The 20,559-nt window shown below is 49.6% G+C and overlaps 1 protein-coding gene across 1 annotated transcript in view; it reads right to left on the bottom strand.

Annotated features, from left to right (window-relative positions):
* SAMD4B (sterile alpha motif domain containing 4B) overlaps window positions 1–20,559 on the bottom strand; it is a 36,493-nt gene that overhangs the window by 5,527 nt on the left and 10,407 nt on the right. The window contains exons 2-6 of the mRNA XM_025854626.2: window positions 16,627–17,029; window positions 6,373–6,843; window positions 1,699–1,938; window positions 699–808; window positions 461–547 (exon numbers count right to left, since the gene is read on the bottom strand). Coding sequence (XP_025710411.1) covers window positions 461–547; window positions 699–808; window positions 1,699–1,938; window positions 6,373–6,843; window positions 16,627–16,822 — 1,104 coding nt within the window. The 5' untranslated portion in view covers window positions 16,823–17,029. The remainder of the gene's footprint in view (window positions 1–460; window positions 548–698; window positions 809–1,698; window positions 1,939–6,372; window positions 6,844–16,626; window positions 17,030–20,559) is intronic.

The raw sequence follows: 20,559 nt of genomic DNA on the forward strand, positions 1-20,559 counted from the left end.
AGTGGAATTCCATGGGGCTCAGGAGAAGGTGGTCTGATGCTGGGGCCTCAGGGTCCCACCAAAGATGGAACCAGAAAGCAAGAGGCAAGGAAAGGGAAAAAGGAATACAAATCAAGACAGATATGAAAGGAGAGTGAGTGAATGAGAAACCACCAAATGGAAAGAGAGATCATGCACACAGGGAGACATTCTGCTCCATCGGAAACACCAGTCAGAAATGGAAAAGTGAAAGGGGACAGCAGGGATTGAGTTAACAAAGTCTGGAGGCACAGACCAGGACAGAAAGGGAGGGAAGCGTCTCAGCCACGGGCAGGTGAACCCTGTGATCCAACTTGCTCTTGGCCTCCCTAGGGCTGGGGCCTCTGGAGGTCAGACCTGAGGGCTGGGGAAGCCCAGGGGAGGCCACCCAGAGCCACCGGGCAGTCAGCTGGCCTTGGAGATGGGAGTACCAGGTCCTCACCTTCTCCAGGGACTTGAGGACGCTCTGCCTTTCACGCAGCTTCTGGATGCTCAGGGCTATCTTGTGGCGGGCACCTTTGGTGACATTCTGTGGTAGGGGCAGAAAGGGAGAGGAAGCTGGAAATGTGAGGCTGAGGTACTTGGGGTGCCCCAACAAGGCCTGAAGAGACATCAGAGGCTGGGGCCACGTCAAAATGGTGCTGCCCATGACACGTCCCTGATGTTCCCCTTGGCGTCACCTGAGACTCCAGATGCTGCTCAGTCAGCGTCATCATCTCCTCGTAGCTCATCTGTGAGAAGAGGGCCGCGTACTTGTGCAAGCGGAGGCTTTTGAGCCATGAGGGCACATCTGTGGAAAAGGAGAGAAAGAGGTCGGGAATCTGGCCCTTGTGACCAGGGCAGGGGAAGGGTTGTGGGGTGGGAGCAGTTTTGTGCAGTTTTTAATGGTCCATGCTTGGTGGAACGCTGAGGCCCCAGCATCAGACCACCTTCTCCTGAGCCCTATGGAACCCCGCCGTGAAGGGGGGAGAGGGAGTGAGGGGGTACAACATAACCGGAGGTCACATGAGAAACTGCAGAAAACTGGGAGAAGTAGGGGAAAGCCAAGGGTCCATAAGGCATTTTTTTTTTTAAGATTTTATTTATTTACTTGAGAGAGAGAGAGAGAGAGAGAGAAAGAGAGAGCACAAGCAGGGGGAGCACAGGCAGAGGGAGAGGGAGAAACAGCTTCCCCACCGAGCCGGGAGCCCGACACGGGGCTCGATCCCAGGACCCCGGGATCATGACCTGAGCCGAAGGCAGACGCTTCACTGACTGAGCCACCCAGGCTCCCCCATAAGCCACTTCTGCCCAGTCGCACCCTTCTAGGTGGCCTTCCCTGCTATCAGGACATCTGACCCTTCTGAGCTGCTTGATTGGTCATGTACTAGGATGACTTCACTGGTATCCCTAAAGGTCTTCCTGGAACTTCTGTCCCATCAGCTACTGCTGTGTCCTGGTTGCCTTGTTAGGCTGGGGTGTCTGAGAGCAGGGGTTTCTCCCCTATCAGACCAGGGCCCAGAGGGATCTCTCTGCTCAGTGTTGAGCCCTAAGGGCAGAGACTCACTCCCCACTCAGACCTGCCCATGCCCAGGGTAGGGTACAGGGTGACAGGACAGAAGGCCACAGCTCCCTCCTGTCCTCTAGGCTATGCAGAAGCCTCTCTTCAGAGAGTCCTAGTGCTGCCCTCTGCTGTCATACCTTTCATGCCACTGCCGTCCTCCTGGAAAGTGTTCCGGCTGGAGCCCTGCTCCTCCGTCTGCTCACTGCCAGAGGAGGCCACGCTGCTCTGGGGCGAGAGGGGTGCGTGGTCGGGCGTGGTGAAAGCGGCCCGGGCCCCGAGCTCCTCTGGACTCGGCCACTCACCAGGGGCCTGGGGGCTCGTGGGGATGAGCGACATGGAGCGCTTCAGCGGGCTGGGGTGAATTTGGCAGGGGAGACCTGGCCAGAAGGGGAGAGGCAAGAGGTCAGGCTTGGAGATCTGACCACAGGAGATTATACCCCCTGGTTGGTGCCACGGACGGCGGCTCGAGCCCAGAATCCAACAACAGGAAGGGACCCTATGGTCTGAGGGGAACCACCTACAAGACATTGCTCGTTCCCTCATTCCTCCCCACGCCCAACCCAGCAGCAAGCTCCCAACCACATCTCGGGGTCTCCTCACTTTCTCTTCCGGCACCCTGGTCTGGAGCTGGTGCGCCCTGCTGGAATTACTGCTGCAGCCTCCCTACTGGTTTCTTGCCTTCATTCTTGCCCCCTACAGTCCATTCACCTCACAGAAGCCACGTTGATCCTTCTAAAAATGCAAATCTGACCAAGTTAGTCCCTGCTTTAAATCCCACCTAGGACTTCCCTTCACCCTGAGGATAAAACTCAAACTTCACACACCTACAAAGCCCTGTGGGACCTGGGCCCTGCTCATCTCTGACCTCTCACCTCCCCCAACTCACCCTTCAGTTCAAGACTTTTTAGCTTTTGCTTCCCCACCAACCCTTACTTATTCCTGGAACACTCAAGCTGTCCAGCCTCAGGACTTTTGCATTTGCTCTTTCTTCTTGTCTTCCTGATCTTAGCAGCTGGCTCCCTAAAGTCTCATCTCCAGCAAGCATCATCTCTTCCAAGGCCTTCCCTGAATAGCTGCCTGCAACCAATCTTGGTTACTCTATCATATGACTCTTACTTAGCTTCCTTATAGCACCTACCATAACCTGGCGTGATTTTACCTAGTTATTTGTGTACATGCTTATGAATGGCACACCCCTGCTACAACACAAGATCTGTGACAACAGAGACTTGTCCTGTCTTAAAGATCACTGTATCCTCAGTAATTATAGTGGGGCCTGGCCCGGAGGAGCTGCTTCATTAGCATTTGTAAAGTAAATGAATTAATGAAATACATAAACTGCTTCTTTGACATCCCTGTCATTGGGCCTCACCACCTCCCAAAGATTTTTCCTGAACTGAGCTAAAATCAGCCACCCATGAGGCCCAGTGACTCAGGGTGAATCCAGGGCTTCTTCCACAAGATGTTTCATACTCTCCATTCATCCCATTCCTGAGGTAGGAAAAGGGTTCCAACTTGATTTTAACCATCCTCAGGACAAGGCAGGTTCCACGAGCTTCCAGACCTTTCCACGTAACTACTCCCTCTGCCTAAACTCACTGCTCTTCCACCCTTCCCTCCCAGCCACTTCAGCCTTCACTCTTCACTCGAGTGTTAGCTTTTCTGTGACTCCTTCCTCTGCACGCCCTGGGGCCCTGTGTTACTGCCTCAAGCCTAGCATTTACTACTTCCATCACCAGCCCGCCTCCTACACTGGACTCTGGGCTCATGTATATTAGGGCCACATTCCGGGCGGGCCTTGAAGGATAGGGTGAAGCTTTTCAATTTTTAGCAGTTGCAGGAATAGCAACCCCGCTCAATCATTTCTGCGTCGCCAGGATGAGGTGCAGGGCATGATACACAAGAGCCCTCGGTTTCATAGAAGCCCAAAGGAGGGCACCCATGGTCCATCCTAAGGGTGCTAAGGGCGCCTCTGAGCTTGACACAGGGAATTCAAAAGTACCCAAAGTCAAATAAAAAGACAAGGACACAAAGCCACAAAGCCTCCCCTGGGAAGGTGAGAACACCAAGGCTCAGGGAACAGAAGCACTTTGCCCCAGGTGCCACAGGGAGTTGGGAGGCAGCAATGGAAGAACTCTAGCCTTGTTTCTGATGGAAAGGCTGGGATTCCTGCCAGTGCTCCACCAAAACTCAACCCAGGAAGGACAACCAACCTGGTACAGGCCCCAAACCACCTTCCTCCATCTGTGACAAAATCTATGCTCCTAGCCAGGAAGTCACCTGAAGGACAGGGCAGTGCACTGATCCACCCCCTCAGGCCAGCCTCCACCTCTGCCTGTGACCTCTGGGGTCCTCTTCTCATGGCTTCTTCCAAGTGTCTGGATTCCCAGAAAACGGCACCTTTTGGGTCCCATGGGACTCGGTATAGGCTTTTTTTTTCTTTTGCCTGTCTTGGTGCCTGTGGCCTCCTCCTCTTCCCTTCTCAGCCAAGAAGGAAGCAGGCAAGGCTGAGAGGGCAGGAAATTATCCTGATTGGAGTGATCGTGCAGTTCCTGAGGAGTCCTGCTTGGCCAGGCACTGGGGTGGAGGCCGGCCACAGCATGAGAGCTATAAAAACAGGAATGCTGGAGATCCAGGGCCTCACACTCTCCAAGAAACCCTGGTCTGTCCTTGGCAGCACCCCAAACCCACCCTGCCTGCCCCTACAGGCCAATCCTTGCTCCCCACTCAAAAATATTTTAATGGTTTCCTGTTTCCTGCAACTGCCTGAAGTTGAAAAGCTTCACCCTATCCTTCAAGGCCCCCAGAATGTGGCCCTAATATACTGAGATTTGGGAGTCAAGACAGACCTGCACTAAAATTCTGGCTCTGTCACCTATTAACTTTATGATCCTGGGCAAGTCACTCTGTCTGCCCCCTCTGCCTCCATTTCCAAGTAATGTCCTTGGCACAGGGGTAGGCACACAATAAACATGAATGTCTGCTACTGCTATTACTCATTTAAATCCTTGCATCTCTCCATCCCAGCCAGACCTGTCTGAATACTCCAATTTGCCACCCCTGTGACTTCATTTCATGCTGTGTCCTCTACCTGGAAGGCCCAATTCCTTTCTCTCTTCTGGTTCAACCGTTCTGACGTTGCTCCAGCTCAGTCCTTTAATAGCTGCTGTCCCCATTGGAGGGAGGAAGTAATGTATGGGCACCCTACATGGGTAAACCCTCCCCTTGATGAGGTCCGAGCATCTATGGCAGGGTCACTTTTAGGTGGAGGCAATGTAAAACAGCAGTTAAAAGTATGAGCTGTGGAGCCAGATTGCCTGGATTTAAATTCTGGCTATACTACCTGGGGCAGGTGACTTTTCTGTGACTCAGCCAAAGAATTTATATGTGTAAAGTTCTCAGGACAGCTTTTGAAAAAGACTGAATGCTCAATAATCTTAGCTAGATTTATCCTTATTAATATATTTTCCCAATTTGGACCCAGAAACTGTGATGCTCTGAGACTATAAAACAAGGTCTAACACACTTTGGGTTGCTAGAGATGAAGAAGTGCTCTCCTATCCCTCTGTTTTCCTTGATTCTTACCAGCACCTGAGAGGGAGGCAGGTGGCCAGGACATCCATATGAAAGTGGGGGAAGAAAGAGGCTCAGGGCATCAAGGATGTGTACCAGGTGCCAACAGGAGACCCAGGGTCGCCCCACCCGCTGGATGGATGACATTTTACTGCCACTCATTCTTGGCTTGCTTTAACCACTACCAGCCAGCCAAAGGGGACCAGCCATGCTGAGGTTAAATCTTGGAAACCTCTCACACCTGGAGTCAGGTAATATTACCTCACCAAGCCTTGGAAATGCCACTTTCCCTTATCCTGTTCATTTCAACTAATATTTCAAAAATTCATTAGAATACCAGCTCCTCTTGCTCACCCCAGCCTCTGGGGTGCTGACCAACACAGCCCTTTCCAGACCACTTAGTTGGAGGACAGCGTAGTCACCAGGGGCAGACTCTGGTGTCAGACTGCCTGGGTCTGAACTTTGGACCATTCCACTACTTGTTCTGCGTATAACCTTGAACACATGACTTCACCTCTCCGAGTCTCAGTGTCATCTCTAGAATGGGGCTGATGATAAAGTTGCGACAAGGATTAAATGAGATCACGTCAGAAAAGTGCTTACAGCACAGTCAACGCTCAACAATGTTACCTACTATTATTAATACCTTACAGTGTGAATTACATCTTACATAAACAGGCTTACAAACACAGATTTCTCAGAAACAGTGCTGTTAGCTGAAGCCATATGCACAAATCCACAATGTCTAAGCTGGAAGGGACCTTAGATTATGGCCAGTAACTCAATGCTTTCAGAGGTCCGGAAGGTATCGGACATGCCCAAAGGAAGGTGGCAGGGGCACCGGCCAACTGGGGCACATGTATTTTAAGGGGGGGACACAATATTCAGCCCCATCTTACTGTTACTACAGGATTATAGGACTTGAGTTGTCAGATTTTTTTTTTAACTTTTAAGAGAAACTGAAATCTGGATTATTAGGGGAAAATTCCCCATTTCTTATGTCACCAAATTTATTTTAACATATAACAAGACAAAACCAAAGTTTCACTTTGGGCTCAACAAGACATGTCTGCAGGTCAGATACGTCTCCCGGAACGCCAGTTCACAAGTTCTGCACGGCCTCATAAAGCTGAGGTCCAGAGAGATTATGTGACTTGCCCAAGGCCAAAGAGCGAGTCAAGAGCCCAGTATGACCTTTTTCAAGTAGGCATGGCCTCCTGGAACCCCCACTCTCTCACCTGCATTTGCGTTGCTCCCAATACTGTTTATGGCTGGCGGCACTGAGCTGGATGGGTGGAAGGGCACGTGTCCATTTTCCCGGGGTGGCTTGTCCTGCCAGCCTGGCCCTGCCTCCCCAGGGCCCAGCTCTGCAGGGCTCCCCCACTCATCTGAGCCTTGGCGTGAGTGGTACGTGGGCTCAGGCCGGGTGCGGAAGCCGCTAGCCAGCCGCTCTTCCAGGTGGCTCAGCCAGAGGGCCAGTGCATTGCGGTCCTCCAGTGTGGTGGCCGGGTGGATGAGGGCGTAAGAGAGCAGCTGGCGGCTCTCCTCGATGAAGGCATTGCTCTCGATCGAGTAGGCCAGCACTTTCTGCAGCAGCCTCATGTACTCAGACTTGGCCTCTGTGTTACCTGGCTGAAGCAGGGGCAGGTGGGACAGCAGGAGGGATACCACCTTCTCTTTGGACTCCTGCTGCCACTGGCTGACGATGGCTGCAGAGGGAACAAAAGGAAATGTCAGGGGAGCCAGGGAGACCCAGGAGTGCTACCTATAGTCTGCTCCTTCAGCTCCAATGTCCTCTCCCTTCTCCTTCCATGACCCCTAAGCTTGTCCTTCGTATTGGTGAGACCCAATGCACTCACCCTACTGCCAGAGTAATTTTTCCTGGTTCCATCCCTCCTACTTTCCAACACCTGCTGTGGCTCGTCATCAGCCAAACCTGCTACTCTGGAATCTGAGCTCCTCCTGCTGTCCCCAGGCCTGACCTTCTTGCTGTATCCCCATTCATTATCTTCACAGCCTCTACCCACACCCCCTTTCCCCTATCAAAAGAGGCTCCTTCCTGACAGGGGATGACAGTGGAATATGATGGTTACCAGTTTGGGCTCTGGACTCTCCAACTTAGTCGCTAGACCCTGGGCAAGTCACCTTGAACCTCACTGAGCAATGATTTCCTCACCTGAAAACTTTTGGAGATAATTACAGTACCCAATTCACAGTGTTGTCCTGAGATCCAATGAGCTAATAAAGAATGGGACGTGGCCAGGCATATAGAAAGAATGCATTTACTAAACACCTGCTGTTTTTTTTTTTAGCATAGCTTTATTTTTATTTTTATTTTAAGATTTTATTTATTTGACAGAGAGAGACATACCGAGAGAGGGAACACAAGCAGGGGGAGTGCGAAAGGGAGAAGCAGGCTTCCCGCAGAGCGGGGAGCCCGATGCGGGGCTCGATCCCAGGACCCTGGGATCATGACCTGAGCCGAAGGCAGATGCTTAACGACTGAGCCACTCAGGTGCCCTTTATTTTTAAGATTTATTTATTTGTTTGTTTGTTTGTTTATTTATTTATTTATTTATTTGAGAGAGTGAGCAAGAGAAGGAGCAGGGGGAGGGGAAGAGAGAGAGAGAGGGAGAAGCAGACTCCCCACTGAGCAGGGAGCCTGACTCGGGGCTCGATCCCAGGACTCTGGTCTGGGATCATGACCTGAGCCAGAGGCAGACACTTAACTGACTGAGCCACCCAGGCACCCAAATTCTGGACTGCTTAAACCTGCCCTCTTCCGGGAAGTCTCCCCAGCTGCTCCATGATATAGTGATCTGGTGACGTCTTCTTCCCACCCCAGAGTGTGATAGCCTAAGTCTGTGGAGATGAGCCAGGTTTCCCCTCTTGACCCAGAAGGGCACTCCCCAGGAATAAGACCACAGCCTGGCCACATAAAGAAGGCCTTAGGAAGGAACTGTTACAGGTCTGACTGTCCTCCTTGAAAACCTTGTTACCACTTCTGTAACTAGCTCAATGGAGTAGAGGATGGGAGAAAATGCTGACAGGGCAAAGGAAAGGGACAAAGAATACCAATACTTGAGAAAAGAGATAATGATCTCATAGGGCCAACTATGTCCTCCCTCTTGGGCAACTGAGCTCAGACCTGTAGCCAGGGTGACTATCTGCAAACACCTAACACAAGCATTCTGAGATATGAGCTACTTGGGCTATTGGTCAGGTCCTGGGAAGGGGTAAAGGAGCTGGCTCTAACCTGACAGAGCTAGGACCCTAGAGGGGTGAGTGATGAAAAAGAACAGGTAGAGATGTGGCTTATGTCCCTCCTCTCCCATTTACTGACCATGTTACTCTGGGCAAATGTGGTTAACTTCACTGAGCTTTACTTTCTCTGTCAGGTAGGGGTCAGAATCATTCCTACCTGGCACAGCTCCTATGAAGTAAGTGAGACCACAGCACAAAGTAGGGCACAAAGTAAGTCCTCAGCAAATATTAGCCGCCCTATCGAACGTCACAGTTACTGTATCTTACTGTTGCTCCTTCTTTTCAAATACCCCCAGAGATTCTAAAGCCACATGCCCACTCCTGGTCCTGGAAAGGCTGGGAATGGGCATATATTATATAAGGAGAGCCTCAGAATACTAGGCATCTGGATTACAAGTTGAGCCCCGACCTGGATCCCTCTGCATCCGATGGTGTCTCAACCCAACTTCCTAAAGGCTTAAGTTTCCAAGGACCACTGGTCTCCTCTGCATAGGGAGCCTTGCATAAAAACATGAAAAACACCCCCTCACGCCTCTCTTTCTCTTAATGACCTGTATGGAAATCTACGGTCCAGGAATTCACATAAATTTCTAATTCTGCGGGGCGCCTGGGTGGCTCAGTCATTAAATGTCTGCCTTCGGCTCAGGTCATGATCCCAGGGTCCTAGGATCGAGCCCCACATCGGGCTCCCCACTCTGCGGGAGGCCTGCTTCTCCCTCTCCCATCCCCCCTCCCCGCTTGTGTTCCCTCTCTCGCTCTCTCTCTGTCAAATAAATAAATAAAATCTTAAAAAAAAAAAATTCCAATTCTGCTTAAATCTGTAGCTCTAAGAAAATGAATCACACACAACTCCCAACTCCTGGCCATATAACTACACATTTTCTTGGCCTGGGACTCTCTGCTCTAAACTTCCTAGAGAACCCCTGTTTGAGTGCCCAGGGATTCATCCATTTATGCAGAGTCCTCAATTCCTGCTATGCCCACAGTACTGGCCAAAATAGCACAGTGACACTACACACTAGTAATAACAAGTGGCATTTATTGAGCATTTACTATATGCCAGACGCTATGCTAAGAACCTCACCTCAACCCTCTTTTAACATCTCCATCTTATAGATGAGGGACTAGATTCAGAAGGTGGAATCACTTCCCCAAAGTGACAGAGCCAAGATCTGAACCCTGGTCAGTCAGCCTCCAGAACTGGGAGGAACTTTTACCCATAACACTGTACTAGTTCTCCAATGCCAAGTCTCTTGTTCTCCATCCCACCGCCGTCCCTGGCTTTCCAGATCTCATGCAGGACCTGCCACTCGAGGCTAGGAAACCTCATCTCCTCCGCCTTCTCTTGAACCAGCTCCCCACGACTCCAAGGCTGATTCTTAGGTCATCCCCATATCTAAGGATGTTTCCAAGGTGGGACAGGCCTTCCTGATTTCAGGAAGCCTTCAGCTTTCCCACCCTCCTACCTCCATCTGGCACTTGATCACATAGGAACGAATACCCTGGTACCCCGTTTCCCTGACTTAATACCTGAAGATTTTGCTCTTGATGAGAAGGAAGAAGAAATATAGTGATGAGGATTAGGGACAGAAAGTGAATGGCTTGCATCCCGCCTGTGTTATACAGCTGCCTGGGCAATGTGCTACCTCCTCTGGAAAAGGGGGATTACAGGGCTATTGAGAGGATTTAGGGAGGCAATGCATGTAAAGCACCTGACAGAGTCTACCCACAGTAAGCACTTAGTATGTGACTCAGTGATTGGTGTTTTTCTTCCCTCTCTAGCAGTCAGCCTACCCCTTCCAGCCCTACCCTGATGTTCTCAATGGCTGTTGTTTAGGCCTTACAGGGTAGCCAGAGGCCTCTGGGACAGAGAGAAGCCTTGTCTATTCCCTCCCCCACCCCAGAATACTGCCAGGACCCCAGAGCTATGGGACACAGCTTCTCCTCTGGTACTGCCAGGGGACATGACAGAACAGCCCCAAGGCTTGGGCTCAAAGAAGGACCTTGTTCTACTACAGAGAAAGGAGAAAGTGGTTTTGGACGACTGGAGGCTGACCCTGGGGAAATGTGTTCATGTGTCTGTGTAGCGGTGCGGTGGGGAGGGCGGGCCTCCCATGACTGGGAAGCATCAGTGAGCACTGGAACTGGTCCAAGGAATTTGCGCAGCCTCAGGCCCCTTGGGGTGAGCCCAGCTGGGGCTGCAGATGACGGGTGGGGATGAAACTTCGTTTCCTGCTCAGATCAGAAAAGTCTGGCCCAGAGTTGAAGCACAGCAGGGGCCTAAGGAATACCTGCACAATTGAACCCAGATGGCCTCCTAGAAGGTACTGGTGTCTAAGTGTGTATCATGTGGCCTCTCAAGGATCCCCTGACCTCTCAGGTGACCCTGTCTCATGTCCTAGCAGAGTATACTGGGTAAGAGCACAGGTTCAACAGGCCAGCTTGCCTGGATTCAAAATCTACCTCTGCTTCTGTGACCTAGGTCAACATAATTGTGGGCCAGTCCTTGAACTTCTCTGAGCCTGGTCTCCTCTTCTGTACAACAGTGGTAGTAAAAACCCTGTCAAGGGCTGTTGTAAAGATTCAATGAGACAATCGTGCAAAGCACCTATGTGTTAAGTACTCCATGCATTTTAACTATTATTGTCATTGCTCCTGGTTGAAGATTTAGAACCCACGCTGTGTGGGGGCTGTGGGGAGCAATTAACATAAGAGGGCACATCTGGGACTCCCCCTTAAGCTTCCCGACAGGGGTGGGGAATTTCATGCAGTTATTTACCAAAAACAGACATGTCTCTGGTTCCTCTGAGCTAGAGGCACAATAAGCAATGATGAAATTCTAGAGGTGGGCGGATGGGGGAGGGGGCTGGGGAATGCCATGATGCCAATGGCTGCTTCTCATCAAGCTGCAAACCTGGATTCTGTAGGCACAGAAAGGACCAGAGAGACTGTGCATGAGTACTCTCCTTGGCCAGGTGGCCAGAGCTAAGTAGGTCATGACCCTGGGTCCTGGCAAATCATAGGAGCCAAATCTATCTTGGAGACTGCCATAGGAGCAAATCCATTTTTATGTGCTGGGCTGTTGCAACAATCGTGGCAGCCTCAGGCACTCGTCACAGGGGCTGGGTTTGGCTGCAAGCACGCCCTCCTCTACCTCACCCCAGCTCGCACAAACATGGGGGAGGGCCAGGGGGCTCACATTTTTGTTTGATGAACTGTGTCAGTAGAGCTTCAAAGGGGAGGGTGGAGGCATGAGAGCTGAGCTCTGGTGACTCATTCAGCCTCGGCCCCCTCCTGACCTCAGTTTCCCCACCCAGATTCAGTGAGCCAGAGAGGGAGGAGTTTAAACCTGCTGGATACAGGGACTCTGACTCAGAGGACAGGAGGAGGAAAGAAATGCAGGAAATGTGGCCCAGGAAGCGAAGGGGATTTCAGCTTCCCTGGCTCTATCGTTTTGGTCCAAGTCAGCATCAGGGGGAAAGAGAGGGCCAGGGTTACTGTTATAGCTCCACACAGGCAGGGAAGACTGCGCTGGGAAAAGGAACAGGGATGACAGCAAGGGGAAAGCTGGGGCCTCTCCTTCCCTGTTCCAGAGACCCGTAGGGTACTACTGCTTTTTTCTTCCTGGGTATTGTTTCAGATTCTGCTTCCATGAAACCAACACTGGCTGCCTGGGCTGGGGGACTTCCCTAAACCCTCCCAGCTGCTTGAGAGGAAGGAATAGCCCAGACCAGATCCCCCTTCCACAGCCCCAACTCCCTACTCCCAGTAGGCTGCATACCCGCACCACCTTCCTGGGCCCACCCAGAATCAGTGCCAGTATCAAGACAAGTGGTTCTCCACTGGATGCACACAAGAGCCAACTAGGGAGCTTAACAAATAGACTTGCTGGGGATAGAACCCAGGCCTCAGATTATTATTATTTTTAAGATTTTATTTATTTATTTGACAGAGAGAGACACAGCGAGAGAGGGAACACAAGCAGGGGGAGTGGGAGAAGGAGAAGCAGGCTTCCCGCTGAGCAGGGAGCCCGATGCGGGGCTCAATCCCAGGACCCTGGGATCATGACCTGAGCCGAAGGCAGACGCTTAACGACTGAGCCACCCAGGCGACCCCTCTGATTATTTTTATAAAGTCCTTGCATGGTTCTGACATGAAGCCAGGGTTGGGACCCACTTGCCTAGATCAAGCCCTCTGCACTCCCTGCCCTTTCTGAGGAGATGGGCCGGTGGGTAGCTCTGACCCAAACCCAAACCTGAACCCAGGGTCTCCTTGGGAGAACTTATAAAGAAAGGGCAGGGTTGGGTGGCTGGGACACAGAGTACAAACCCAAAAAATGGCAGAGGATCTGCCTCACTGTTCAGCCATCCTGGTCTGAAGGTATCTAAAAAGCTGAAGAGTCTCAGACCCTATGAGGCAGCTCTTCCCTGGGGATTGGTGTACTAAATGAATTCATGATCTGATCTGTGGGGTAAGTGTGCATCTTGGTGGTGGTGGGGGCGGGCGGGGAACACATTCTCTGAAGAGTCCATCTCTTAAAATACTAAGAACTATTCTTTTAGAAGAACGTGCTGGGCTCCCAAACAAAGGCAGTAATATGCTTGGCTGTGGCTCTACGTTATTTCAGAGCCCAAGAGGCACTTGAAGAGTATCTCACTGTTCAGATACAGATCCTCAGGCTCAAGAGGGGTGGAACTGGTCCAACACCTGAGAGGTGTTAGTGGCAGAGATGGATCTAGAACTCCTGGATGTACGGATTCCTATTCTCAAGTCCCATGACAAATGATTCATCCAGCAGGGCATCATCTCTCAAACTGCCTGGTCAGCAGAACCTGGGTATGTGTTCCCAGGCCCATCCCCTCAGGATTCTAATTTGGTGGGTCTGGCTTGAGGGGGAGGGGCTGGATTTTAACAGTCACTAACCCTCCACCAGATAAGGTGGATGATGATGCAAGTCTGGGAAACACAAGGGAATGGGAAGGCCATAATGAACAAGGAAAGAGAAAAAGGCAGAGGGTGCACAGTTCCTCCCACAAGGCAGGCCTCTAGGCCCAGGAAGTAGCTCCTTCCTTCACAAATAAGGCAAGGGGGCTGTTCTACTTGAGGGTGGGACCAAGACAGGAGACACAGGCCTCCTTAGTCTTGGAGCCCCATGTCTATTAAGAAAGAGCCACTCAAGGGCGCCTGGGTGGCTCAGATGGTTAAGCGTCTGCCTTCGGCTCAGGTCATGATCCCAGGGTCCTGGGATCGAGTCCCGCACTGGGCTCCCTGCTCAGCGGGGAGCCTGCTTCTCCCTCTCTCTCTCTCTCTGTCTCTCATGAATAAATAAAATCTTAAAAAAAAAAAAAGAAAGAGCCACTTGAGGCTCTATAAAATTTACCTTTGTGATCACCTCTCTCTCCAGTCATGCTCTGCTCTAATCCTGGCAGGATTCCTGCCAACTCTGATATACACCATAGCCCTCCTTCTCTTCTCTCATTCTAAGTTTTCCCTACCTCTCCATCCAAGTACCAGCTTGTTATATTCTCACCATCTAACATGGGACTATGGCCGAAGACCTTGACTCATATTTTCATACACCAGTGAATTCATTCCTCATCAATTCTCAGCCCTGGCTAGGCATTACCCCTCAAATCCCAATGCAAACCATCTGGGATGGGCCTCGGTTCTTGGAATAAAGTGTACCATGTCTTTCAAGGCAATGTGGTAAGAGGTAATATTTTATTTATTTATTATTTAAAAACTTTACTTATTTGAGAGACGGAGAGGGAGACAGCGCATGTGCACACAAGCAGGGGAAGGAGCAGAGGGGATAAGCAGACTCTGCGCTGAGCATGGAGCTTGACATGGGGCTCAATCCCACAACCCTGAGATCATGACCTCAGTCAAAATCAAGAGCTGGAGACTTAACCGACTGAGCCACCCAGGTGCCCCTAGGGAATATTTTAAATGCACATCACTTCAAACTAGCAGTTCCACAGAATTCTAGGAATTTATCCTAGAGATGCTTAAAGGGTACTCATTACAACACTGTAAGAGCAGGACCAAACATACCATTCTATGTATTCTTGCTATTATGCAGCCATTAACAACGAAGGATATATGTGTGTGTGTGTGTATATATATATGTATATATATATATATATACACACACACATATATATGTATATATATACACACACACACATACACATATATATATATGAAATCTTCAAGTTATACTGTTAAATGAAATTGGTTAATATGTACAGTGTTCCACTCTATGTATTAAAATGATCAAAACAGGGGCGCCTGGGTGGCTCAGTTGGTTAAGCGACTGCCTTCGGCTCAGGTCATGACCCTGGAGTCCCGGGATCGAGTCCCACGTTGGGCTCCCTGCTCAGCGGGGAGTCTGCTTCTCCCTCTGACCCTCTTCCCTCTTGTGCTCTCTCTCATTCTCTCTCTCAAATAAATAAATAAAATCTTTAAAAAAAATAAATAAAATGATCAAAACAATGAACAAGCTGAAGGGAGAGTATGTGTACTCATACATGCACAGAATATCTCACAAAACATACACCAACTGGGAAGGAGGAAGTATGGAAGGGAGGAGCCCTCACTTTTTTACCTTTCATACGGTTTGATTTTACAAGTCTTGAAAACAAACACAAAAATTAAACATGTTCTAATAAAAAAACAGAATAAACACCACTGATGGTTCTGATACACAGACAAGATTAGCACCCAGTGCTCAACAACTGCCTGCTCAAGATGGGGTGGGAGGGATGTGTGCCAAAGCTGCATAAGACAATGGCCTGCCCCAAAGGAGCCCTACTCTGGGGGCAGAGCCATCCTGCAACCAAGAACTCCTGCCCCTGATGCTAGAGAGCAGAGAGGAGCCTTCCCTGGTGGGGAGGGGGGGAGGGGTGTGAAGTTGCGGAGCTCTTAGCCTGCTGCAGCCTCGCTAGGTTCTTGTTCTCACTGTCCTCCGGTGAGGGATTTAAGCCGGTGTGACTCCTGGCCTGAGGAGCCACCTCACCCTATAACCATGGTGCTTCTGTGACTTGTACATAAAAATTCAGAAAAATAAAGGTGACTATTATAAAGGTGGAGGGACCTGGGGAGATGAGGGAAGCCAGGTAACTCTGTGACTCCCCAGTCCCAATCTTAGCAGCCCATGTGGATTTCCTCACCTATAAAATGGGGATAATAACAGTACCTATTTCATGGGGTTGTTGTGAGGACTAAATAAGTTACTGACAACAAAAACAATTTACATCTATTGAGTGTTTACTACATGCCAGGTTCTGTTCTCAGAGCTCACAACAACCCTAGAAGGTAAGCACAGTTACTGTCTTGATTTTAAAGATGAAGAAATCAAGGCTCAGAAAGATTTAAGTTACTTTGTTATGTTGCAAATGAGAGACAATCTGACTCTAGAGCCACCCAAGGAGGCTGCTTTCATAATTAGCATACAAGTAAAGCCGGTACTTGGCTTGTTGTAAGGGCTCAATGTGAACTATTATCATGGGGAAGAAGGTGGGAAGGGCTTGGATGCGCTAACACTGAGCCTCCAGGTTCCCTCCCCAGTTAGCTTTCAGGTAGCACGACTTGCCCTCTTCTCTGGCCTGACTCTGGTCTACGAGTGGGGCTCTTGGGACAGACAGTTCTAGAGAAGCCTGGCTCAGCCATCCCAACGCCAACCTCATGGGACACAGAATACTTCTCTACTGAGCACTTAGGGAACTGATATGGACTATATCTAAACTCAGAACTCTCTTGAAGCTGTTTATGCCCAAGTCCAACTTACCTTTGGGAGTAAAGAACAGTTTAAGATGACTCACAAATTTTGGAAGAATTCTAAAATTCCCTCCTAACTCTGGTGTCCTGGAGCTTGAGAAATGAATTACTTGCTCAGCTTCCAACCCCCTTTCGTAGGTAATGACTTTAGTCTCTTCCTTTGCCGCCTAGACAGGCCACCCTACATAACTCTTTCTCTGCTCTGGGTTGTTTCCAGTTTGCACTGTCCTCCCCAGTAGGCCCCCATTCCACATCTGAGGACATCTGGCAACAAAGCCCCAGGAGACCTATGATGATGACTTGGGAGGTCAGGGACTCCCCACCCACCTACAAGCTCAGGACCCACATTTCTCAGCACATTGTCGGGGTGGGCCTCCTCAGCCCTCTGACATCTGCTTTTGTTCCAGGTCTCCCTTCCACTGTGCTTGTCTCTAGGGGTGGAGACTCACCAGCACTGTTGGCCTCCGACTCCAGCAGGTGGATGTCATTGCAGTCCGCCAGCGAGTGCTCCAGGCAGAGCTGCAGGAAGCGGGCCTGGGTGCGAGTGACCCGCTTCAGAAGTGACAGCAGGGCCACCGTCTGCTCACACTCATTCCAGCCCTTGAACCAGCCAGCGAGGATGCCCACCTGGTCTCGGAACATCATGGTGCCAGGCCTGGGGCCAGGGTGGAGGGGACGGCGGTGGCGAGGGCCAGCGCCGTCACATGGTCTCGGCTTGAGGCTCCTGTTACCTCTCCCCTGAGGGCCAGGGCTTGGGGACGTTCCCTGGCGTGGTGGCAACGGGCAGTGGGGGGAGGAGGAAACCTGCTCACATCGGGGGAGGTCTTGGTCCAGCCACACCTCTCCAGGCTCCTAGAAAAGGAAGCAAGGGGGTCAGACAGAATGAAAGGGCTGGAACTACCGTGGTTAGTGGGGATTGAGGGGGTAAGGAGGCTTCATGCCTTCCTCTCTCAGGGTATCTGCTCTACTAAGCCCCCAGGGAGAAAGATGAAGCCAATTACCAGATACTAAACCAAATTTCCTTCCAATCTCCAGATCCAGAGAAAAGGCTTGATTGGGATTCAGATAGACTAAGGAGAAGATGCTGCCTAGCATGCCCGGCTGTCATAGGACCAAAGGAAGCAGAGTAAGTTCGTAGGATTTTCCAGAAATGGGAAATAGGAGAAGCTGCACACTACAGGGAAAGATCTGAATTAATGGAGACGTGGTCCCAGGTGACACATGACCCCCAGCACATGCCTTGACATTGCTGGTCTCTGGCCACCTCTTCTGAGAGGGGGGAGGGGGCCTGCTCACCTGCTAAGAGGACTCCATGGAGTTTATACTATTTCAGTCTAAGACTCACAAAGCTAAGATGTGAGTGGATGATGGGGTGGCGATGCCAGTGGAGATCTCAAGTATCCAGATAGCTAAATGATCAGTAACTGCCTCAGTGCCCATGGGTAGGGGCATGGACAAAGGCTTTTTCAAAGATTTCCAACAGGCTGGAGGATTCACCTCCTTCAACCCAACTCTGCCACTCTGGAAAAGGTGCAGCTCTGACCTCTAAGATCCCACTCATCTCTGCTCTGAGGTGAGTTTCCCCCAGACATCTTCTTCATTCCCCTGAAGGCTACTCCTGACCCAAGCCGCCTGGGTTGGGAAGTCCCCTTGGCTCCCAAAGATGCCAGACTATCACTCAGACTCCTAAGAGCACAAAGGATGCCAACCTGAGAAGGGTCATATCCAAAGTAAAAAAAACTCCCAAGCAAGAAACTGTCCAAATTCCTCTCTTAGACAGGAACTACACAGGAGCTGTATTAACTGGGCAGACAACAGGCCTATTCTGCAGTTGACTGATTTCTGGACACTACTCTGAGGCCTTTTTCTAAGTGTCTTGAGCTCTAGGTCTCCACTCACATTTCCCTGTCTCTCCTGCAACCAGTGCCTTGGCTCTATCCCCAAACCACATTTGGCTCTATCTCCTTCTGGCTGCCAAAGGACTGAGAACTCCACACAAAGACCCACTGAACCTGCTGGGCTCAGGTCTTAGGGAGCTACTGCCATCTCCCTGAACCTCCATGCTCCCGCTGAAGAGGGCTGTGAGGTACATCTGAGGATGCCTGTGACTCACCTGGCAGATCCTCTGTGAGACACCTGAACAGATCAAACTGCCCCAGATGTCAATCCCTTTGGATATAAGGAAAAGTGTAGGGGAAAATGAAACCTTGTTCCAAGTTAAACAGACCTCCCAGATATCTTTTTTTAAGTTTATTTACCTTTTTATTAATCTCTACCTAGACTCAACGTGGGGCTTGAACTTATGACCTTGAGAGATCGAGATTTGTACACTCTTCTGACTGACCCAGCCAGGTGCCCCCGGAAATCTTTTTTAAAAGGAAATCAAATGTTGCCTCCTGGCTTAAATCCTCCAAAGACTTCCCATTGCACTTAAATGAAACCTAAACTAAACCTGAACATATCATGGCCTACAGGGCCCTGCAAGACTCTGTGGCCTCTCCAACCTCATCTTGTACCAAGTTTTCTTATTCACTGGAATCCTCTTCCCCCAGACCTACTTATGGCTGGCCCCTACTTGTCACTCAAGTCTCAGCTCAATGTTACTTCCTCAGAGAGAGCTTCCCTGACCATCCAATCTAAGGAGTCTGTCACACTAATGCTATTCTATATAATTTGACACCCTCAGGTATCATTTTATTTTTGTTGTTTCTCTTTCCACCAAAAAGCAAGCTATATGGTCACCCAGTGCCCAGAACAGTGACTGGCACATAGATGGTGCTCAATAGGAATCTGTTGAAAGAATGAATAAAGAAGGTAAGCATGGAAGTCACACTTGAGACTGAGCCTTGCGGCAAGAAGATGATAGAAGGAATGGCCCATGGAATGGTAAACAGATTTAGAAACCTTGTCCTAAGAGAAAAATTTGAAGGCACTGAGGAAATTTCCTCAGGGGAAGAGAAGACTCAGAAGGAATGACATAACTGACTTCTAATATCTAAAGGGGTAGCACACAGAAGAGGAATTAGACTTGTTCTTTTACTCCAGAGGATAACCAGGGAAAATAGCTGGAAGTGAGAGGTGACATGGGAAATGTTGAGAGTCAAGAAAATTAAGTTCTAGTCTTGCCCCAGACACTGATTCACTTTGATCTTTAAGCTAGTCTGCTTCCCTTCTCTGCAATGTGTAAGATAAGGAGCCAGACTGGATCAGACACAACAAATGGGTTTTACTTCACAGGTTAGCTCCAAACGACTGGTAGTGGCTGCTTGGAGCACTGTGGTGAGAAGGATCCTGAAGAAATGAAGCAATAGGAATACCCATCAAAGGGCAATAATTAATAAACTGGGGACATACCTCCCATGATGGGATACTGTGTAGCTATCAAAAACATGCTTGATCCCGATAGCAGAATACAAAAAACACAACTATATATAGTGTTTGATCTTTAACCACCAACCTGCAGGGATGATCAAAAGCTCCACAGTAATATATACAATACAATGTCATTTTTGTAAAAAGAAAATAAAAAGCCATACAAAAACCCTTACGTATAATATCTACACATGCATGTGTATAAAGAAATGCGTATAAGGACACACCCTGGGCTGTTCACATTGGTTACCTTGGAGAGAAGAAGGAATTATTAACTATCTTCATATGACTTTGTAGCATTTCACTAGTTGCAAGTAAACACATATTACTTTCGTAATTTTTAAATAATTTTATTTGAAAAAGTTTTCAGGTTGCATTCTACTTCCCAGCTCAGTGAGAAAGAACACTGTGAGTGATTATCAATGTTTGCCCTGAATGCAGGATGGATGAGTGGTAGTTCACAGGCCTGAAAAAATCAGTTTCCCTTCCCAGCTCCAGCATTTTGTGGCTTTCAGCCCCACGGAGACAGCAGCTGCCTCAACATAAGGAAGAATTTTAAAATAATATATCTGTCCAAGAAAGGAACTGGCTGCCATGTGAGGAGGTAATAAGCTCCCTGGCTGATGGAAGTGGTCAAGTGGAAGCTAGATGAACATCCCTTGGGAGTGGGAGGGATTCCTTCACTGGGTGGCAACTCATAAGATAGAAGGACATGTTACTATTTCAGAGGGAACATTTGTGACGAGAGGTTTGATATGCCAACAGCATTTACGGCAAAAAGATGACCAAATCCACAAACAGACCAAAGTTGTGCACTGTCTTTCCCATGAACTTTTACTGGTTTGTTACTTTTCCTAAGCAACAGCACTGTGCCCCCTAAATAAGCTGCTGACCAGCTTCTTCCCCCAAATAAGCAAAGCTGCGGAACAGACCAGCGTCTCAAACGTGACATTTAATAATAAGGCCAGGTTTTGAATGAAGCAGGCTGGTGAGGACTATGGTGAGTTGGA

This window comes from Callorhinus ursinus, unplaced genomic scaffold (assembly GCF_003265705.2).
Source record: "Callorhinus ursinus isolate GAN/ISIS: 27379988/994484 unplaced genomic scaffold, GSC_fseal_2.0 scaffold61, whole genome shotgun sequence".
NCBI lineage: Eukaryota > Metazoa > Chordata > Mammalia > Carnivora > Otariidae > Callorhinus > Callorhinus ursinus.